The following is a 14,366-nucleotide window of genomic DNA, read 5'->3' on the forward strand; positions in this document are numbered from 1 at the left end:
TAGCCAAATGTGCTCATGGGAGGTGCGGGAACAGACAAGGCTGACTGCTGATCGTCTCACCATAAAAAACAGACGGCTTGTTCTCACTTTGAATAGTAACAGTTTTATTAATCCTATTCAAGCCAACACCTAGCAGAAAAAAAAAGAACTGCAGTGGGATGAGGGAAAAATAAAAGTTTTACTTTGCGTTTATCTACATTTGCGAGACCTCACGATCGATGAGCGGCGTGGCGTACAAAGCCCCGCAAGCGTTACCGCGCCGGGTGTCCACACAGCACGTGGTGGGGCAGACGCGCGTTTAAATAAAATGGTGTTTCGATTTAAAGCTTTCGTGACTGCAGGGATTCATCTTCTTGGTTCTTTCGGTAAAGTCACGTAGAAGGGAAATAATAAAATAATAAAAATGATACAATTTATTTTATTGCTTTATTTTTATTGTTTTATTTCCCTTCTACGTGACTTTACCGAAAGAACCAAGAAGAACAAAAAATGGCGTTTGTGACGATGGTGCACGTGGTGGTGATGGTGGTGGCGTGAGGTGCGTCAGCCCCCCGGGCGGGTGAAGGCAAAGGACGAAAACGCCGCGGTGGTTTCTCCCGGCTCTCCTTTCTGCCTCGGATTTTCCCTCGTTTTTTGTTGTTGTTATTGTTGTTGTGGTTTTGTTTTTCTGGGCGACTGCTCTGACGGTGGACAGATGTCGAGCCGTTGTCAGTTGTTGGTGAGGCGGCTCGCTGCCGATGCCACCGCCGCTGCCTCCTCCGCTGCCTCCGGCGGGGCCGCTGCTCCAGGGCGCGCCGTTTACTTCCAGCGGCCGCCGACTTTCTTCCCTTTCGTTCCTTTCTTGCTGCTGCAGGGCCACGCAAGGGGGTGGTGGAGGGGAGGGGGGGGAGGCATCGGTCAGGACCAGTGTGTGTCTGCGTGTGCGCGCCGCGTGTTCTGCTCGTGTGCCGTTCCGGCCTTCGTGGGTGCTCGCTAACAGCACTTGCCCCAACAGTCGGTTAAGGCTACCCGGGGGGGTCGTGGTCTTTGCTGCGTGTTCGGCCCTCACGTGAAATCATGTGCGGTGGGTGAGAGTGCGGTTCTCCGTGGATATTAGTCTTTTACTAACACGATTACCGCTCGCAGGGTTATTGTTCTCGCGCTGTAGAATGGACAGCGATTTTGTAGCGTTGACTTTGTGTTGTTGTTTAATCGGGATGTGGTGTCGAGTCTGAATGCGCTCTTGCGGGAGGTGTGGCGCGCTTGTCAGGAACGACTGGCAGTGCATCACATTTGTTCAACAAGACTCAACGCTGCTGATGAGACCCACAAAATATTTAAACCCGGCCCAGAAGGGTTGACTTGTCTGAACAAATTCTGCTCGGTAAGTCCACAAGGGCAATCAGCTGGTGGACTATACGATTATTGTTGTTTTTACGTGGAGACATACAGGTTTATTGGTTTTATTTTGCAGGCGTGCCCTGCTTTTGGATATTTCCAATTCCACGTTTGCGTGTTTTCATAAATGTATGCGATGGAGGTGTGCTGAGCACCTGTAATTGGATTTTACACACGCGACCACTTGAGTTACCTGTGCGTCAGATTTGGGGATCAGTGGTGGTGACTATTTAGCAATCAGTCGCCACTCTAACGTGTTGGGGCTCACGGTGATTTGACCGTGCAGAGATCACCAGTCTGTTGATGTTTACCCGCACAATTGGCTATGCTAATATATTTTCACATGATGAGAAATGTAAGCTTTTCTTTTAACTTGAGGCTAGTTTGTTTACCGATTAAAATTGCATTTGCTATCAAATAACATTGTGTCTTTGTTATAAAACAGTAGCAAAATGTGTGGCACGGAATAGTCCAATATAGATGATCTAATTAAACGTGAAAACCACATACAATGTTTCGTGTTAGTCAAACCCACAACACACCACATCATTAGTAACGGTGTCGACTCATTAGTGCTTAAACGTAGTATGCATAGGTTGCAAGGACTCGTAAATAGATAAATCGTCAATTTAATTCAACAAAACACCCTTTGTAATCTCACGTGGAGATTTTTTTTAAAAGGCACACAAACTCGATGGAATCAAACCATGCCTTTAGCCACGCGTTTCTGTAAGTACAACGTTCCAAGCAGCACGCGCGCGGACACACGTCACTGGCCCAGCGAAGGCGTCGATTCCACTTAGCGCGCCACGTGCGTGTCGGGTAACGTCGACGGCCGTCGAGGCAACGTTGCCCCACATGATATGACCTTTGCAGACTCTGCGATGTTGGGCCTCCTGGGACGAAAGTCGTCCTCCGGGCTTTTGTTTAAAAGTAAAAATCAACTATTTTCAGGCCCGTCGGTCACGTACGCTACAACGAGTGGATGCACAGTTGACTTACCTGGGTGTAGGCACGTGTTGGCCGTCTTATCAAATGAACATTTGTTTGTTTGTTTTGCCGACCGATTTGTCAAAAAAGGTTTCGCAGTTTCGTCGAGTGATCGTTAGCGGAGTATTTCTCTTTGTTAAGAACTGCACGGAAGATTTTGAGTGTCGGTGAAGGATAAATCGGCTTGAGTCGAGAGAAGACGGTGGAAAGAAAAAACACTGCGGACATTAAATCGTATTTCTTTTCTGGAATGCATTAATACGGAGGGGCAGGGATAAATATGAAAGTACGAAGGCGCGCAATTGTACAGCAAAGTAGAAAAGGACTCGTTCAAACGTAAGCCGTCATTAATATAGCCGTACTCATCAGACTCGTATTAAATACTGCAGAGGAAAAAGTGGTAGTACATCATGAGTAGGATAATTCCGGGAGGGAGGGGGGGGGAAACACTACAAATATAACTGAGAAAAATCACTGCAAGACAGCTTCAATCTGTTTGATCGTTAATTGGGGGACCGATAATTGTTCGTTAACGGGAAGGGGGGTGGGTTGGGGAGGGGGATCGTTTGTGTTCGTTAAGGAACAATTTGGGGGGTTCTGGGTGGGGATACGGATCGTGTGCTGCAGGGAGGGAGAGGTGTGATGCTGGCAGACTGCTGCTCCGCTACTTACAACTTCTCATGCTCGCTGATTCTGGCTCTGAGCAAATTAATCTGTAACCAACAACACAAAATGTGCGCGCACATATATTTCGCCGCGTGTTAAGTTCGCCGTGTTCGCTCTCGGCGTGAGACGGCGGGAGGGGGATTGTTGGCCGGAACTCCTCCAACGGGTCCTCGCCGGCCTTTGGGTCTTCTTCTCTGTGTCTCGTCTCAACAAGCGTCGAGACGCGTTCTACTTACCCTGCCGCCGAGACAAAGCTCTTACCTGTGCAATGCTCAAGGCAAAGAGCCGATGGGATTTTGTTGATGTTGTTGTCGCCGCCGTAGTCAATACCCAGGCATCCAAAACAAATCGGAGCTCGCGTCACAGATTTGTTTTGTGGCAAGCTTTCACTTGGCGTGATCGCTTGCACCCTCTCTGTGTCTGTCCCGTCACCGCTGGCGTGGCGTGATGGTTGCTCATCACGTGCATGCACGTGGGCAATTTAGATGCAAATTAAAGTCGCGTTGTTCCGCATGCAGACGAGGCTCGTGATGTCGCATCATGCCTGACACGCCATCACTGACACGTGGACGTGGCACGGTACTTACTACTTTGACAGCTCATCGCAACGATGAGTCAGCGTATTGATCTGTTGGGGAGGAACATTGTTGCAACGGGAGAGAAGGTTATATTCACGAATGCATTTCCACTTCATTGTTGCTGCTGCTGCTGCTGTTTCACTTTAGGCACCACATCCTAAACTCCAATGTTCATGATTATAGCATTTTTAAAAACATAAATGCTCATTTAAATGTAAGGTCACCAGAAAAGCACACGTGTTCAATCATTTACAGTCCTTTGTTCAATCACTGCTGGATAAAGGCCCTCCTCGTGTCTCTCGGTCATAAGGGGTTGGTTGATCATACTTCACCGCGCTGGTCAGCCCCAAATGTACGAGTGTGCCCAGGACAAGTTCGGATATCACTCGCCACCGATGTTGGCCATGGGCGGGAATCGAACTCTGTTGGCCAGATTCATAGTTCGGTGCGCTCACCACTGACACCACCACCCCACCGTGTCGCACGGCAACCGGTAAATGTGAAACTCTGCTGAGAAGTAGGAGCAAGAGCACTGCAGTCTGGCATGTGCTGCTTTAAGGAAGCTCGTGGCGATATTTCATCCCAGGCCAGGGATGAGAAACTCTTGTGAGGAAGGATGAGGCCGTTTCTCAACATACATCAAACCTTCTTTCCTTCATGAGTTGTATAATGGGAGCTGCCTGAGAACAAATACATTGTTTTTCCTGCAAGGTGTTATCCGTTTATAATCCAAAATTAGGCACAGCCATCGTTCCCACGTTATGTTTTCGTTTTTGTAAGATTATGCACACACATTATTCAAAAAGGCTTAATTATGCCCACATATGCACATATCAGCTTCGTGACATTTTGATGAGGCCTGTCGAAAGCCTGACTCCTCTGCCTATGGCTTTCTCGATGAAATGTTAGGAATTGTGCCTTACCTTGAAAAATATTTTTTTTTTCAATAAAAAAAAGATATACTTCTCTTTTCGGAGCTTCCAGTCATCCAGATCCCATTATTATGTCCACCATATTGAGATGAAGTTGCATTTAGCCATTAAATATATCCAAATGTAATTGTGTTGACTTCACCATGATAATCCCAAGACTCCAGTCACGATGATCCCGCATTGGGATGTTAGACCAAGTACATTAACGAGTGTTTTTTTTCTTCCGAGTATTAATGGTCATTATTCCGTCGGGAGCCGCTAACATGGGAGCCGGATCGCTGAGCGCGTGATTTATCGTCGCACACTTGGTGGATGTGAATCATTCCTCTTTCAGAGATAAACACGTTATGTGCTTCACATGTCGGTGGACAGAGGGCCATTGCAACCAGGCATAGTCATCTGTCTCGGTCGAGCCAATTAAATTATTCTTCCGCTTGTTTACCTGAAGAAGCCTCACCGAGTCTCAAGACTCTTTTCTCAGAAGTCCTGACACGTTTTCGCAGGAGGGTGCGTGATGTTTCTGCAGCGTATAATCCCACGTGAGTCATTTGCGGGTACATTTTCAGCATTGGATGTTTGACCAACACCAGTTAAGAGTGTGTTTTCTTAAACTATGGGAGGAAACACGGTCACCCGAGGAGAACCCCATGCAAACAGAGCAAGGGGAGAGAATACCAACTACACGCACACGTGTTACCACTGCGCCACGCTCAACAAAAGGGATACATTGAGAGCTCTGCCAAACTCAAGTGCCGATGATTAAGTCACCCCGCACGTGTCAAATCTCGCAAGTTCAGCAGGGATTGAGCCTGGATAGTGCTTAGATGGGCGAGCATTGTGAAAGAGGTGCTGTGATCATGTGCGATCTGATCGAAAAGTTTCAACCCATAAACACAAAAATCGCAGTGGGTTTCTGGCTCAAAGCAGCATGTGGTAAGATTCATATCTTGTTTACAGCCATGAGCCAACCGTGGAAATTCCACATTCCTATGGCAGAGATGAGTATATCCACAAGTTCCACACACAGAGATACAATATCTTATCGGCCTCAAAGAGATGAAGGACAGAGTGGACCGCTAACTGGGATTGCAACTCGCGTTATAAGATTAAGGGCTGCTTGCTTTGACCAATGTGTCACCCGGTGAGATGCATACACATAACAACAAAGACGACAATTTTTGTTAATGAATGCACTCGGGTGACATGACAAGACCTTTGTGTGTGTATGTTGTGCACGCGTGTGCAAGAATGTTTATGCATGCTTGCGTGTACGCATGTCCAAGTGTGTATGAGCATACGGTATATGTGTTTGTGGCGTGTGTGTTTGTACATGTGCACGTGTGTGTGTCTGTATGTATGTGTATATGTACATACATCTATGCGTATCTTGAAATGTCATTGTGCTTGAATCCTGTGTAATTCAAATTGTGTGAGTATTTGTGTGCCTGTGTATTATTTGTAAGTATGTACATGTGTAGTGACATCGCTGGATGTCACCACGCTGTAAGTGCAGTACCGGCCCTAGAGGGCACGGTGTGCGTCGACCTGAAGGGAAGGTCAGGTAAGGCCATGGCAGCCGAGTTGACCCGGGAGAACACGTGACCGGTTAGAATGACAGAGGGGGCTGTGAGGGTCACGTGATGGGAACCGAGGTTCTTCGTGAAGATTCTGGAAAAAGGGCGTGGCCAGGGGCGGAGTCGGCCACGCCGGAGAGAATAAAAGCCGATTCCCGAGAGGGATCTTGGCTGTCCGTCCCGGGGAAGAATCCCTTCGTCTACGATCTCCGATCTTCAAGTCTTCCAGCACGTGGACCCGGGCAGTATGCTGTTGGTCCCGATCCGAAGTTGATCGTTATTATGTAACATGTGTAGTTAGCCGGGGTGGTCACCACCCTAGGTCATTGTCTTGTTAAGGGGTAAAGTTACCCCGTTGTGTTGAAGTAATAAATGAGCTACCTCCGAGTCTACGTGTGCTACTCAGTTGAACCCACTACAGATGTATATGTGTATGTGCCCGCGTGTCTTTGCATACGTCCATGTCCGCATGCCCATGTATGTTCATGTATGTGTGAGCGCGCATGTCCGTGTGCGTGCGTGCAGTGTGTATTACGTACGTCGTATTTCTGTCTCTTGAGCTTCTCCTGCAAGTCAAACTTCTCCGACTCCAGATCGTAGAGCCACTGCCACAGCTCTTTGGCCTTCTCCCTGTTAACAGAGTAGACAGTCGATCGTAATCAGTTTTAATCCACAAATCCACAACATTTACATTCTGAGTACTGAGTGTGGATTTGCTTTCCAACACACCGGTGTGCTGTACTAGTAACGAATTGGCACGTTCTGTTTACGTGACAACCCTTACTAATTGGCTGTGTCAGGTGGTGGCTGGTTTAACGACGCATTTATATATTTACGCGATCTAACCCAAAAAAAACCTGTATTATGGATGGTATTGGTCGTGAAAGCCCACTACGTGTTAAACTGATCCGTTTTAATATCAAACTATAATTTAGTTAAATTAAAGTTTTGCTGGTTGGCGCGCGGGCGGGCAAGTGCGCGTTGGTGACGCGTTGGCGATGTCACCGCTCACATCTCTGAGTCCCACAACAAATCCTCCCCCCCTCCTCAATTTGTATTTGTATGTAAATTGTCTGGGGATGTGACTGGAATAGAGATGTTCTAGAAATGCAAATTGTATTGTATTCTATTATAACCATCGTCTTTTTAATGCTTTTCACGGCCGGTCGAAAGGTTCATTCATTCGCTCTCTCTATCCTCCGTTCGTCTGTCTGTGACAGGGGGGACACGGTAATCCTCATAAAGACAATCAATATGCAAATTACACTTTGGCATGAGTTGTGTTTCAATTATGGGCTTGCCCTACAAAAAAATCCAGCCACGTTATGCCAAGATTTTCCCAAAAAGTTCGAGACATAAAAAACCAGTGCTAAAATTATTCAGAATGGGCGTTTGCACCCTGGCAGCCGAAAACCGGCGACTCCACCTCCCACGATGTCATTACGTGTGACGTCAGGTGTCACACGCGCCATGCGACGTCTCGTCCTGAGGCTTGACATTGGACGTGAACGTGACTGCGAAGTCGTCGCGCCGCTGTTTGGCCTCACTTGAGTTTGTCCTCTCCCAGGTGGTCGACGTTGAGCGGCTTGCGTCGGTCAGCCAGGATCTTCTTTTTCTTCTCCCGCTCCGTCTGCTTCTTACCGCGGCCCTTCTCCGCCTGCGGGGGGGGGGGGGGGCACCACCGACACTTCGGTTCACGTGTGCACTCTCTTTTCCCTCCCCGTACAACCCAGCCACACGGGGCCGTGCCAGGCCACGCCAGCTAAGCACGCCGCAGGTTTTTTTTGTCCACTGCAAAACTCGCGCCGCGCTGCCAACGTTGCACGGAACGAACGCGCGAAGTCAGCATCGCACGGTCGAGCACACTGATCGACGTGACGCACGATGCTAATTATTACCCCTGACCCTGCTTGACTTTGGGCCCGATTCCGATGTCTTATGAGGCCAGAGTTTCGCAGTCAGTTTCTGGCACAGCTCTGAAAATAGCCAGTGGAAAGCCACCCGCTACCGTGAGGGCCGTAAGCTAGCGTGACTTGGACGTGCCAGTGGAAATGGGGTAATCGGTACGGAAGCCTGTGTTTGCAATAACCATGTTATTTGTGAATGCATTTTTTTTATATTTTTCCCAATTATACCCTGGTTATGCTATTGGTGTCATATCCTGAAATGGAGGATGCGTTCAGATCTCCGACAGAGATGTGCAACCCTTTGTATGAGAAAACGGCCCACGAAAATAGATATCACAGAACTACCTCTGAGATGTTGTCAAGTCAACTGTGGTCCCCACGATAAAGTAGGGCAGCACTTTCCCACCCACCTGCCCCGCTACAGAGGTTAATGTTCATCGTGTGAGAGTGAAACTTACGTTTAAAATTTTCAGAGCTGGAACTTTGCCAACTTAAGTGTCCAACCAAAGTTAATGTGATGGGTATTTTTGTATGAGGCACCGGTTGTGGTGGTGGTGGCAGCTGTGGGGAGTGGTAGTGTAGTAATTACCGCACTGCGCTACAAACGCAGCAACCCGAGTTCGATTCTCGCTCATGGCCACCAACACCAGTGACAATTATCTGAACCGGTTTCGGGCCTCACCTCGGTCGACTCAGCCTCAAATGAGTACCTGTTGTGGTGTATAAACATCGTCACTGGGGAGACAAAGGCGGCCGGGCATGATGCTGACCACCCACCCCCCTCGTGCACTGTGCCGGCCCTTCGTAGGTGCTGCTCGCTAGCGGCATTTGTCCCAAAAGTCTGTTAAGGCTACACGGGGGATCTGTGTATTTGTTTGGCTGTGAGCCTGTGAGTGAACTTGCCTTCTGCAGGTAGCCACCGTACGCCGCTCCCATGTTGGACAGGGCCTTCTTCTTCATGATGTCATCCTCTGCCATCTTCCTCGCCCTGTCCTCCTCCTTGCGAGCCTTCTCGTCCTGCGTGAACGGACAGAGCAGCCACCTTGCTCCGGCAACTTTTGTTTCTCATTCGGGGTAGGGGACGCTTGTATTTACATTATTTTAGTTGTGACCTACTAGGATACAAAGCATGTCTGATATTTATTGAGAAGAAGAATATCCCACAATTCCAGAAAAGTGTAAAACTAAATGTAATGAGTGGTGTATTAATATTATTATCCTACTGATAAAAACTGTGACTTTTAATGTCCTGCAGAAGACATGTAGATTTTCCCAGTACCAGAGGACGATCTTAGCAAAACCAGGACAGGTGCCAACCATACTTCTACCCTAATGTGTTTTTATGAAGAGTCTTAATGTGCTTTTGCGATTATCGACTCTTGTAAAATTAAAATGGCCGTTGTTGTTGTGAGGGAAACCAAGATGGCCACCCCGCCATGGCCGGTTGAACCGTGCGGTTGCTCACAGCAATGCGGGTCTGGCGCTCCTTGTCCTTCTCGGTGCGGATTCTCTGCTGATCCGAGCGCTCGGCTCTGCGCTTCTCCTGCAGGAGGAGGAGAAGACGACATTAGGATGAGGGCCGCTGAGTTAAGGTGGCGTCAACAGTGGTGGTGGTGACACGGGGGCAAGAGGTTATACAGTTTAGAACGGTAACTCAGGGTTCAAGTTTATTTAATTGGGTGCCACGGTGGCGAGAGGTTAACTACCTTGCCTAGTATACAGGTGGTTGTGGGTTCGATCCAGAACCTGACACCTGTATATTTGGAGTTTGCATGTTCTCCCGGTGGTCACATGGATTTTTCTCCGGGTCGTCCGCTTTTTCTCTCCACATTTAGAATCAACATGCGTTTAGAGTATTTGGCTGCTGTAAATTTCCACATGATAAGCCAATTCGTCGAGCTATAATTTTGTGGCAAGGTCGCTTCTGGAAAAAAGCTACCATAGCTCAGTGGGCCTTACCTGGTAAAAATACAAGTTTAGTTTAATTCAACCAGGTGAGAACGCAAGAGGTCAGGAGAGTGTCCTCCTCCATAACTAATTGTGATGCTACCGTCGGTGTCATGGTTAATACACTGGACTTGCACTCCAGAGGTCGTGGGTTCAACTCAATCTTCTGGCACGACAGTCGAAACAATGGTCCAAGTTGATTAAATCCTACCCGCCTCTGCCCATCCAGCATAATAAATGCATGCACCACAGTCGATTGGCAGGTAACGTGTGGTGGGGTACTATGTGGTGTGGGTACTGCCACCAAGATGCCTGGGCTGCGTTGAAAGAGTAGGCCGAAACACCGTCTAGGTAAGCGATCCTGCATGACCCCACCCCGACTCTCCTCACAGATGCAATGCCAGGATGTGTTTACAAATCAAAACGGTCGCCGATGGCTGATGGCTGTCCTTACGATTCTCTCCTTGAGGGCGATGAGTTCCTCTTCCTCCTGCTTCCTGTTGTCGAAGTGCGAGTCGATCAGACCCTGCAGCTCCATGAAGTCCTTCTCCAGACGCTTGCGATGGATGTCCTGCGATCGGGTGGAGATGGTGGGGGGGGGGGCAGACGAATGTGCTAAATCGTCCCGAGCCGCCGTGCACGGCATGACCAGAAACCCGGGGGTGCCTTTTGAGATAAGCGTTTGCTCCTCCTGAACTCTGACATGGCACTGGTGATGAGCGTGTGCGAGGCCTGGGAGCCGTCGTTGATCTTACAAGGCATCTCTACTCTGCATAGCCTCGTATCTCCACGTCCACAGCGTCTCCCACATCAGCCATTTATTTATCTCACTCCAGTTGCCGTAAACACCCTCATCCATGCCTTCAATAATTCCCAACTCGACCGTTGGAGCGCTCTCCTCGACGTTTTTTTTCTGAAATCCATCACCTCCAAACTCCAGATGATAAAAACTGTATCTGCCAGAATCTTAACTTACACCTATAATAAGGACCACATTACCCCAATATTCCAATCTCTCCACTGGCTCCCAACCCGATCCCAGATCAATTTCAATATATCACCATCTTCATGATCCTCCGTGGACTCAACAATGCCCTATCTCTTACTCTGCTGCTCTCCTCGTATTCTCCTATCTTTCCCCCCCTCATATCTCTCTCTCTACTCCACTTCACGTACGATCCTCTCCATCAATCCAAACTTTCTGTCGAATCCCCCAGTCAGCTTTCGCTCAGTGGGACGATACTCGTTCACTTCTGCTGTCTCCCCATAGGCTGAAACTCCCCTTTCCAAGCCATCGGTGCTGTAAACTCGCTATCAGTACCTGAATTCCAGGCTGCAGACATCTGAATCTGCCTCTGTCGATAAAATCAAATCGTCGACTGCCTCTGTACGGCGTGTTTTAAACCATTCGTAAATCCACATTGTTCTCGTATTGCATAGCAGAGAGAGAGGAAGAGATGGGAGAGATTCGGACAGTTGGGCAACTTACATCAAAGTCCACTCTCTCTCCATCTGGGATTTTGGGAGCGACGATCTGGGGCACAACAAACCTGTAACGGGAGAAATGTTCACGATAAACCCCAGCGTCCACCGACACCCACAGAAGCCACGCCATAATCATTCTGAAAAAGATCAACTTGGGATTTACGATGTTCAATGCCAGACTTGAGCACTCACCCTCAAATACTCCGAGCAGGAAAACAATCTTACTTATCGGACCCTGCGTATGCGGGTTGAAAAGTCAACTAAATGGCAGAAAGTACATCTGTATGGTATTCACATGAACCTGGTAAATTCCTATCGATCATTGAGTTCATATCGATCATGTCTGTTGGGTGCGGTTCAAGTGTTTGCAGAGTGTCATAAGATAAACACCATCATTATAATAATGCCAATAATTTACCCAGGAAAGCCTCACTGGGTCTCAAGCCTGTTTTGTGGGAGGGTCTCGTATTGGAACTTATGGCAAATTCCATGCATACGAGGGTGGTTACACTCAACACTGCCATCTCCTGGCCATGTCACAGCCCCGTGTCTAGAGCACCTGGCTAGCCCTGGCAGTGGTCACCCATTCCAGCAATGACCGAGCTCTTGCTTAGCGAAATACGACGAGATCAGGCGCATTTATGGTGATTTTGCCGTCGGTAAATTTGCTCAAAAGGCACATGCGATAAGACCGCGTGATACAACCGTATGCAATAATATTACTTCAACTTACTTTTGCTTGGGCTTTCCTTTTGCCAGCCAGGGAGGGTGCAAGAGATTGAGAGAAAACATGAAACATTAGATTGCAATTTCCAGCAAGGGCTGCTGCTAGGCAACAGCGGCATAGCTATCGAGGGGCCGTCCATAAATGACGTCACGCGATTTTGGACGATTTTTTACCCCCCCCCTCGTCACACGGCGTCATAATAAGTCAGACCCCCCCTCAAATATGACGTCACAAAGCTCTGCCCTCCCCCCCCCCCAAAACCATATTTCCATTTTGAAAATAAAATATGCTTCGAATCGCTTTAAACTATTATCATTGTAGTGCGTATTTAATGTGGCGCTGCACTCTGATGTAGGATTAAACATTTATTAAAATTATATTTAATTAAGTAGAACGTGTTATCTACATTTGTTTAAAATAGCGCATTTTGATGTGACGTCACATTTCTCAACCCCCCACCCCTCGTCACACATCGTCACAAATGTGTGACCCCCCCCGCCCCCCCCTAGGTGCGTGACGTCATTTATGGACGGCCCCCGAGCGTGTAGGCAGTGCAATTGCACCGCGTGCCTGGCGACTGAAGAAGGGAGAAGTTGTACTGTGGAGGGACCCCATTCATATCGCGTCATTTACACCTGCACATCTGAAATCCAGTCATCCATAGTATATTCAACGTACGCGTTGGCCCCGTGTGTTAACTCGTGTAAGTACACAAGTGCACGCACAGATCCGTTGTCTATCCACTGCTGGATGCCCCCCCCCCCATACACACGCCGTGCACGGTCGTGGGAGTTATTTGCCCATACTTCACCACGTTGGTCATTGGTGTAAGGCGTAAGAGAGCATAGCCGTTGAAGCATCGCGCAGGGCAACAAGTGTGGACTTTGCTACACTGCCCTCTGCTGACAACCTATCCCCACAGCAGCCTACACGAGTGCTGGCCAGGCTGAAGCCTGCTGAGCGTCTGACAAGACCGGGCAGACTCCGGGGTGATTTGGTCATAGGTTTAGTTTTGTTTTTGTTCGATTTGCGTAAACATGCACATAGAGTCGGGGTATAAGGGCTCTTATTGCGCAAAGACAAATTGCGACCAAAAAAATATTCGAAGCTCATCGGATTCCTCAAGTCTAAATAAAGATGCTGGTTTCGATGCAACTCGATTCGGTCAGATTCTCTGCACTGCCGTGTACAGCGTGAAGCATCGTTTTCACATGTTGCGTATTGTCGGAGGTCGCACTAAAGGCGACCAGGAGCAGCCAGTGGCCTGCTGGCCTTGCAATCACTCTGTAACACGATTTTTGTTCCTGGGTAGTAAGTGCTATTTTGTAATTGCCTATGCCTAAAAAGTATAGAAAATTGATATTATTCCCCACAAACTTTGCTTTTGTGACCAGGACTTGATGTGAAGGAATGATACAAATGCACACCACGTTTTCTCATTGAAAATAGGTCGATTTCAAAATATCACTGTCCTGGTCACAAAAGCAAAGTTTGTGGGGAATAATAGCCATTTTATGTACTTTTGAGGCATAAGCAATGAGAAAATAACACTTACTACCCAGGAACAAAAAACATATTTTGTTACACAGTGAGATCACCGGGGTAAAGCAACGTCTCGCACGCGCAGTCAAGCGTTACACCACTCTTGTACCTTCCTCTCCTAAGTGTGGGTTTGATGTTGTTGGTTGGTTGTTGGTGGTGGTCGATTGTTGGTGGTCATGGTGGAGCAGCCATGAGCATGGTGGAGGGTGAGGAGGGAGGTTGACAGGAGAACGCAAAGCAACATGGTCCATCAGCGCCACGTGCACAAAAGCACATGCGGCGACGCACGTAGGCACGTGTGTCTCTCATCATCATAATCATCATCGCCATCATCCAACACTGTCAGACATGATCAATCCACTACTGGATGAGGTCCTCCGGCTGCAGCCGTCATAATTTAATGGGTATTTTTTTTCTTTCTCATCACCACGCAAGCCAAAGAAGGGAAGATGCGGGACAGCAAACGACCGTCGTGTGGATGGAGCGATGCAGTCGGCTGATGTGCAACAGGAAGATTGCCACATCAAGAGACCCTTCGGGATGGCAACGGCTTGGAGAAACTTTCATCCAGTAGTGTATAGATCGTGGCCGATGATGATAACTGATGAACGTGAATCGCCATGATCTGAATATACATGTGA

General features: G+C 48.2%; 1 protein-coding gene across 4 annotated transcripts; it reads right to left on the bottom strand.

Moving 5' to 3' along the window:
* Window positions 1-87: 87 nt before the first annotated feature.
* Window positions 88-13,977, bottom strand: TNNT3 (troponin T3, fast skeletal type). Of its 4 annotated transcripts, none has more exons than XM_078601592.1 (10): window positions 13,835-13,964; window positions 12,190-12,205; window positions 11,461-11,521; window positions 10,426-10,542; window positions 9,490-9,567; window positions 8,928-9,041; window positions 7,665-7,774; window positions 6,657-6,747; window positions 3,040-3,080; window positions 88-847 (listed from the first exon to the last, which is right to left on the bottom strand). In XM_078601592.1, the coding sequence occupies exons 4-10, from the start codon at window positions 10,507-10,509 to the stop codon at window positions 799-801; spliced, it is 567 nt and encodes a 188-aa protein (XP_078457718.1). In that variant the 5' UTR covers window positions 10,510-10,542; window positions 11,461-11,521; window positions 12,190-12,205; window positions 13,835-13,964; the 3' UTR covers window positions 88-798. The 4 variants fall into 4 exon arrangements, with proteins under 4 accessions (XP_078457718.1, XP_078457719.1, XP_078457716.1 ...); XM_078601593.1 differs by lacking the exon at window positions 3,040-3,080 and adding an exon at window positions 3,621-3,661 and having other exon boundaries at window positions 13,835-13,956; XM_078601590.1 differs by lacking the exon at window positions 3,040-3,080 and having other exon boundaries at window positions 13,835-13,977.
* Window positions 13,978-14,366: the final 389 nt, after the last annotated feature.

Source organism: Lampetra planeri, chromosome 16, assembly GCF_965212315.1.
Source record: "Lampetra planeri chromosome 16, kcLamPlan1.2.h2, whole genome shotgun sequence".
Lineage (NCBI taxonomy): Eukaryota > Metazoa > Chordata > Hyperoartia > Petromyzontiformes > Petromyzontidae > Lampetra > Lampetra planeri.

Bases quoted from the DNA above. Each gene is read 5' to 3' on its own strand.
- TNNT3 (XM_078601590.1), bottom strand. From the start codon at position 13,976: ATGGACCATGTTGCTTTGCGTTCTCCTGTCAACCTCCCTCCTCACCCT. The intron at 7,775-8,927 runs GCAAGTTCACTC...CCCCCCCCGCAG, and splicing joins ACGGTGGCTACCTGCAGAAG to GCGGAGAAGGGCCGCGGTAA. The intron at 848-6,656 runs GTACGTAATACA...GTGGCCCTGCAG, and splicing joins TCAAGAGACAGAAATACGAC to CAGCAAGAAAGGAACGAAAG.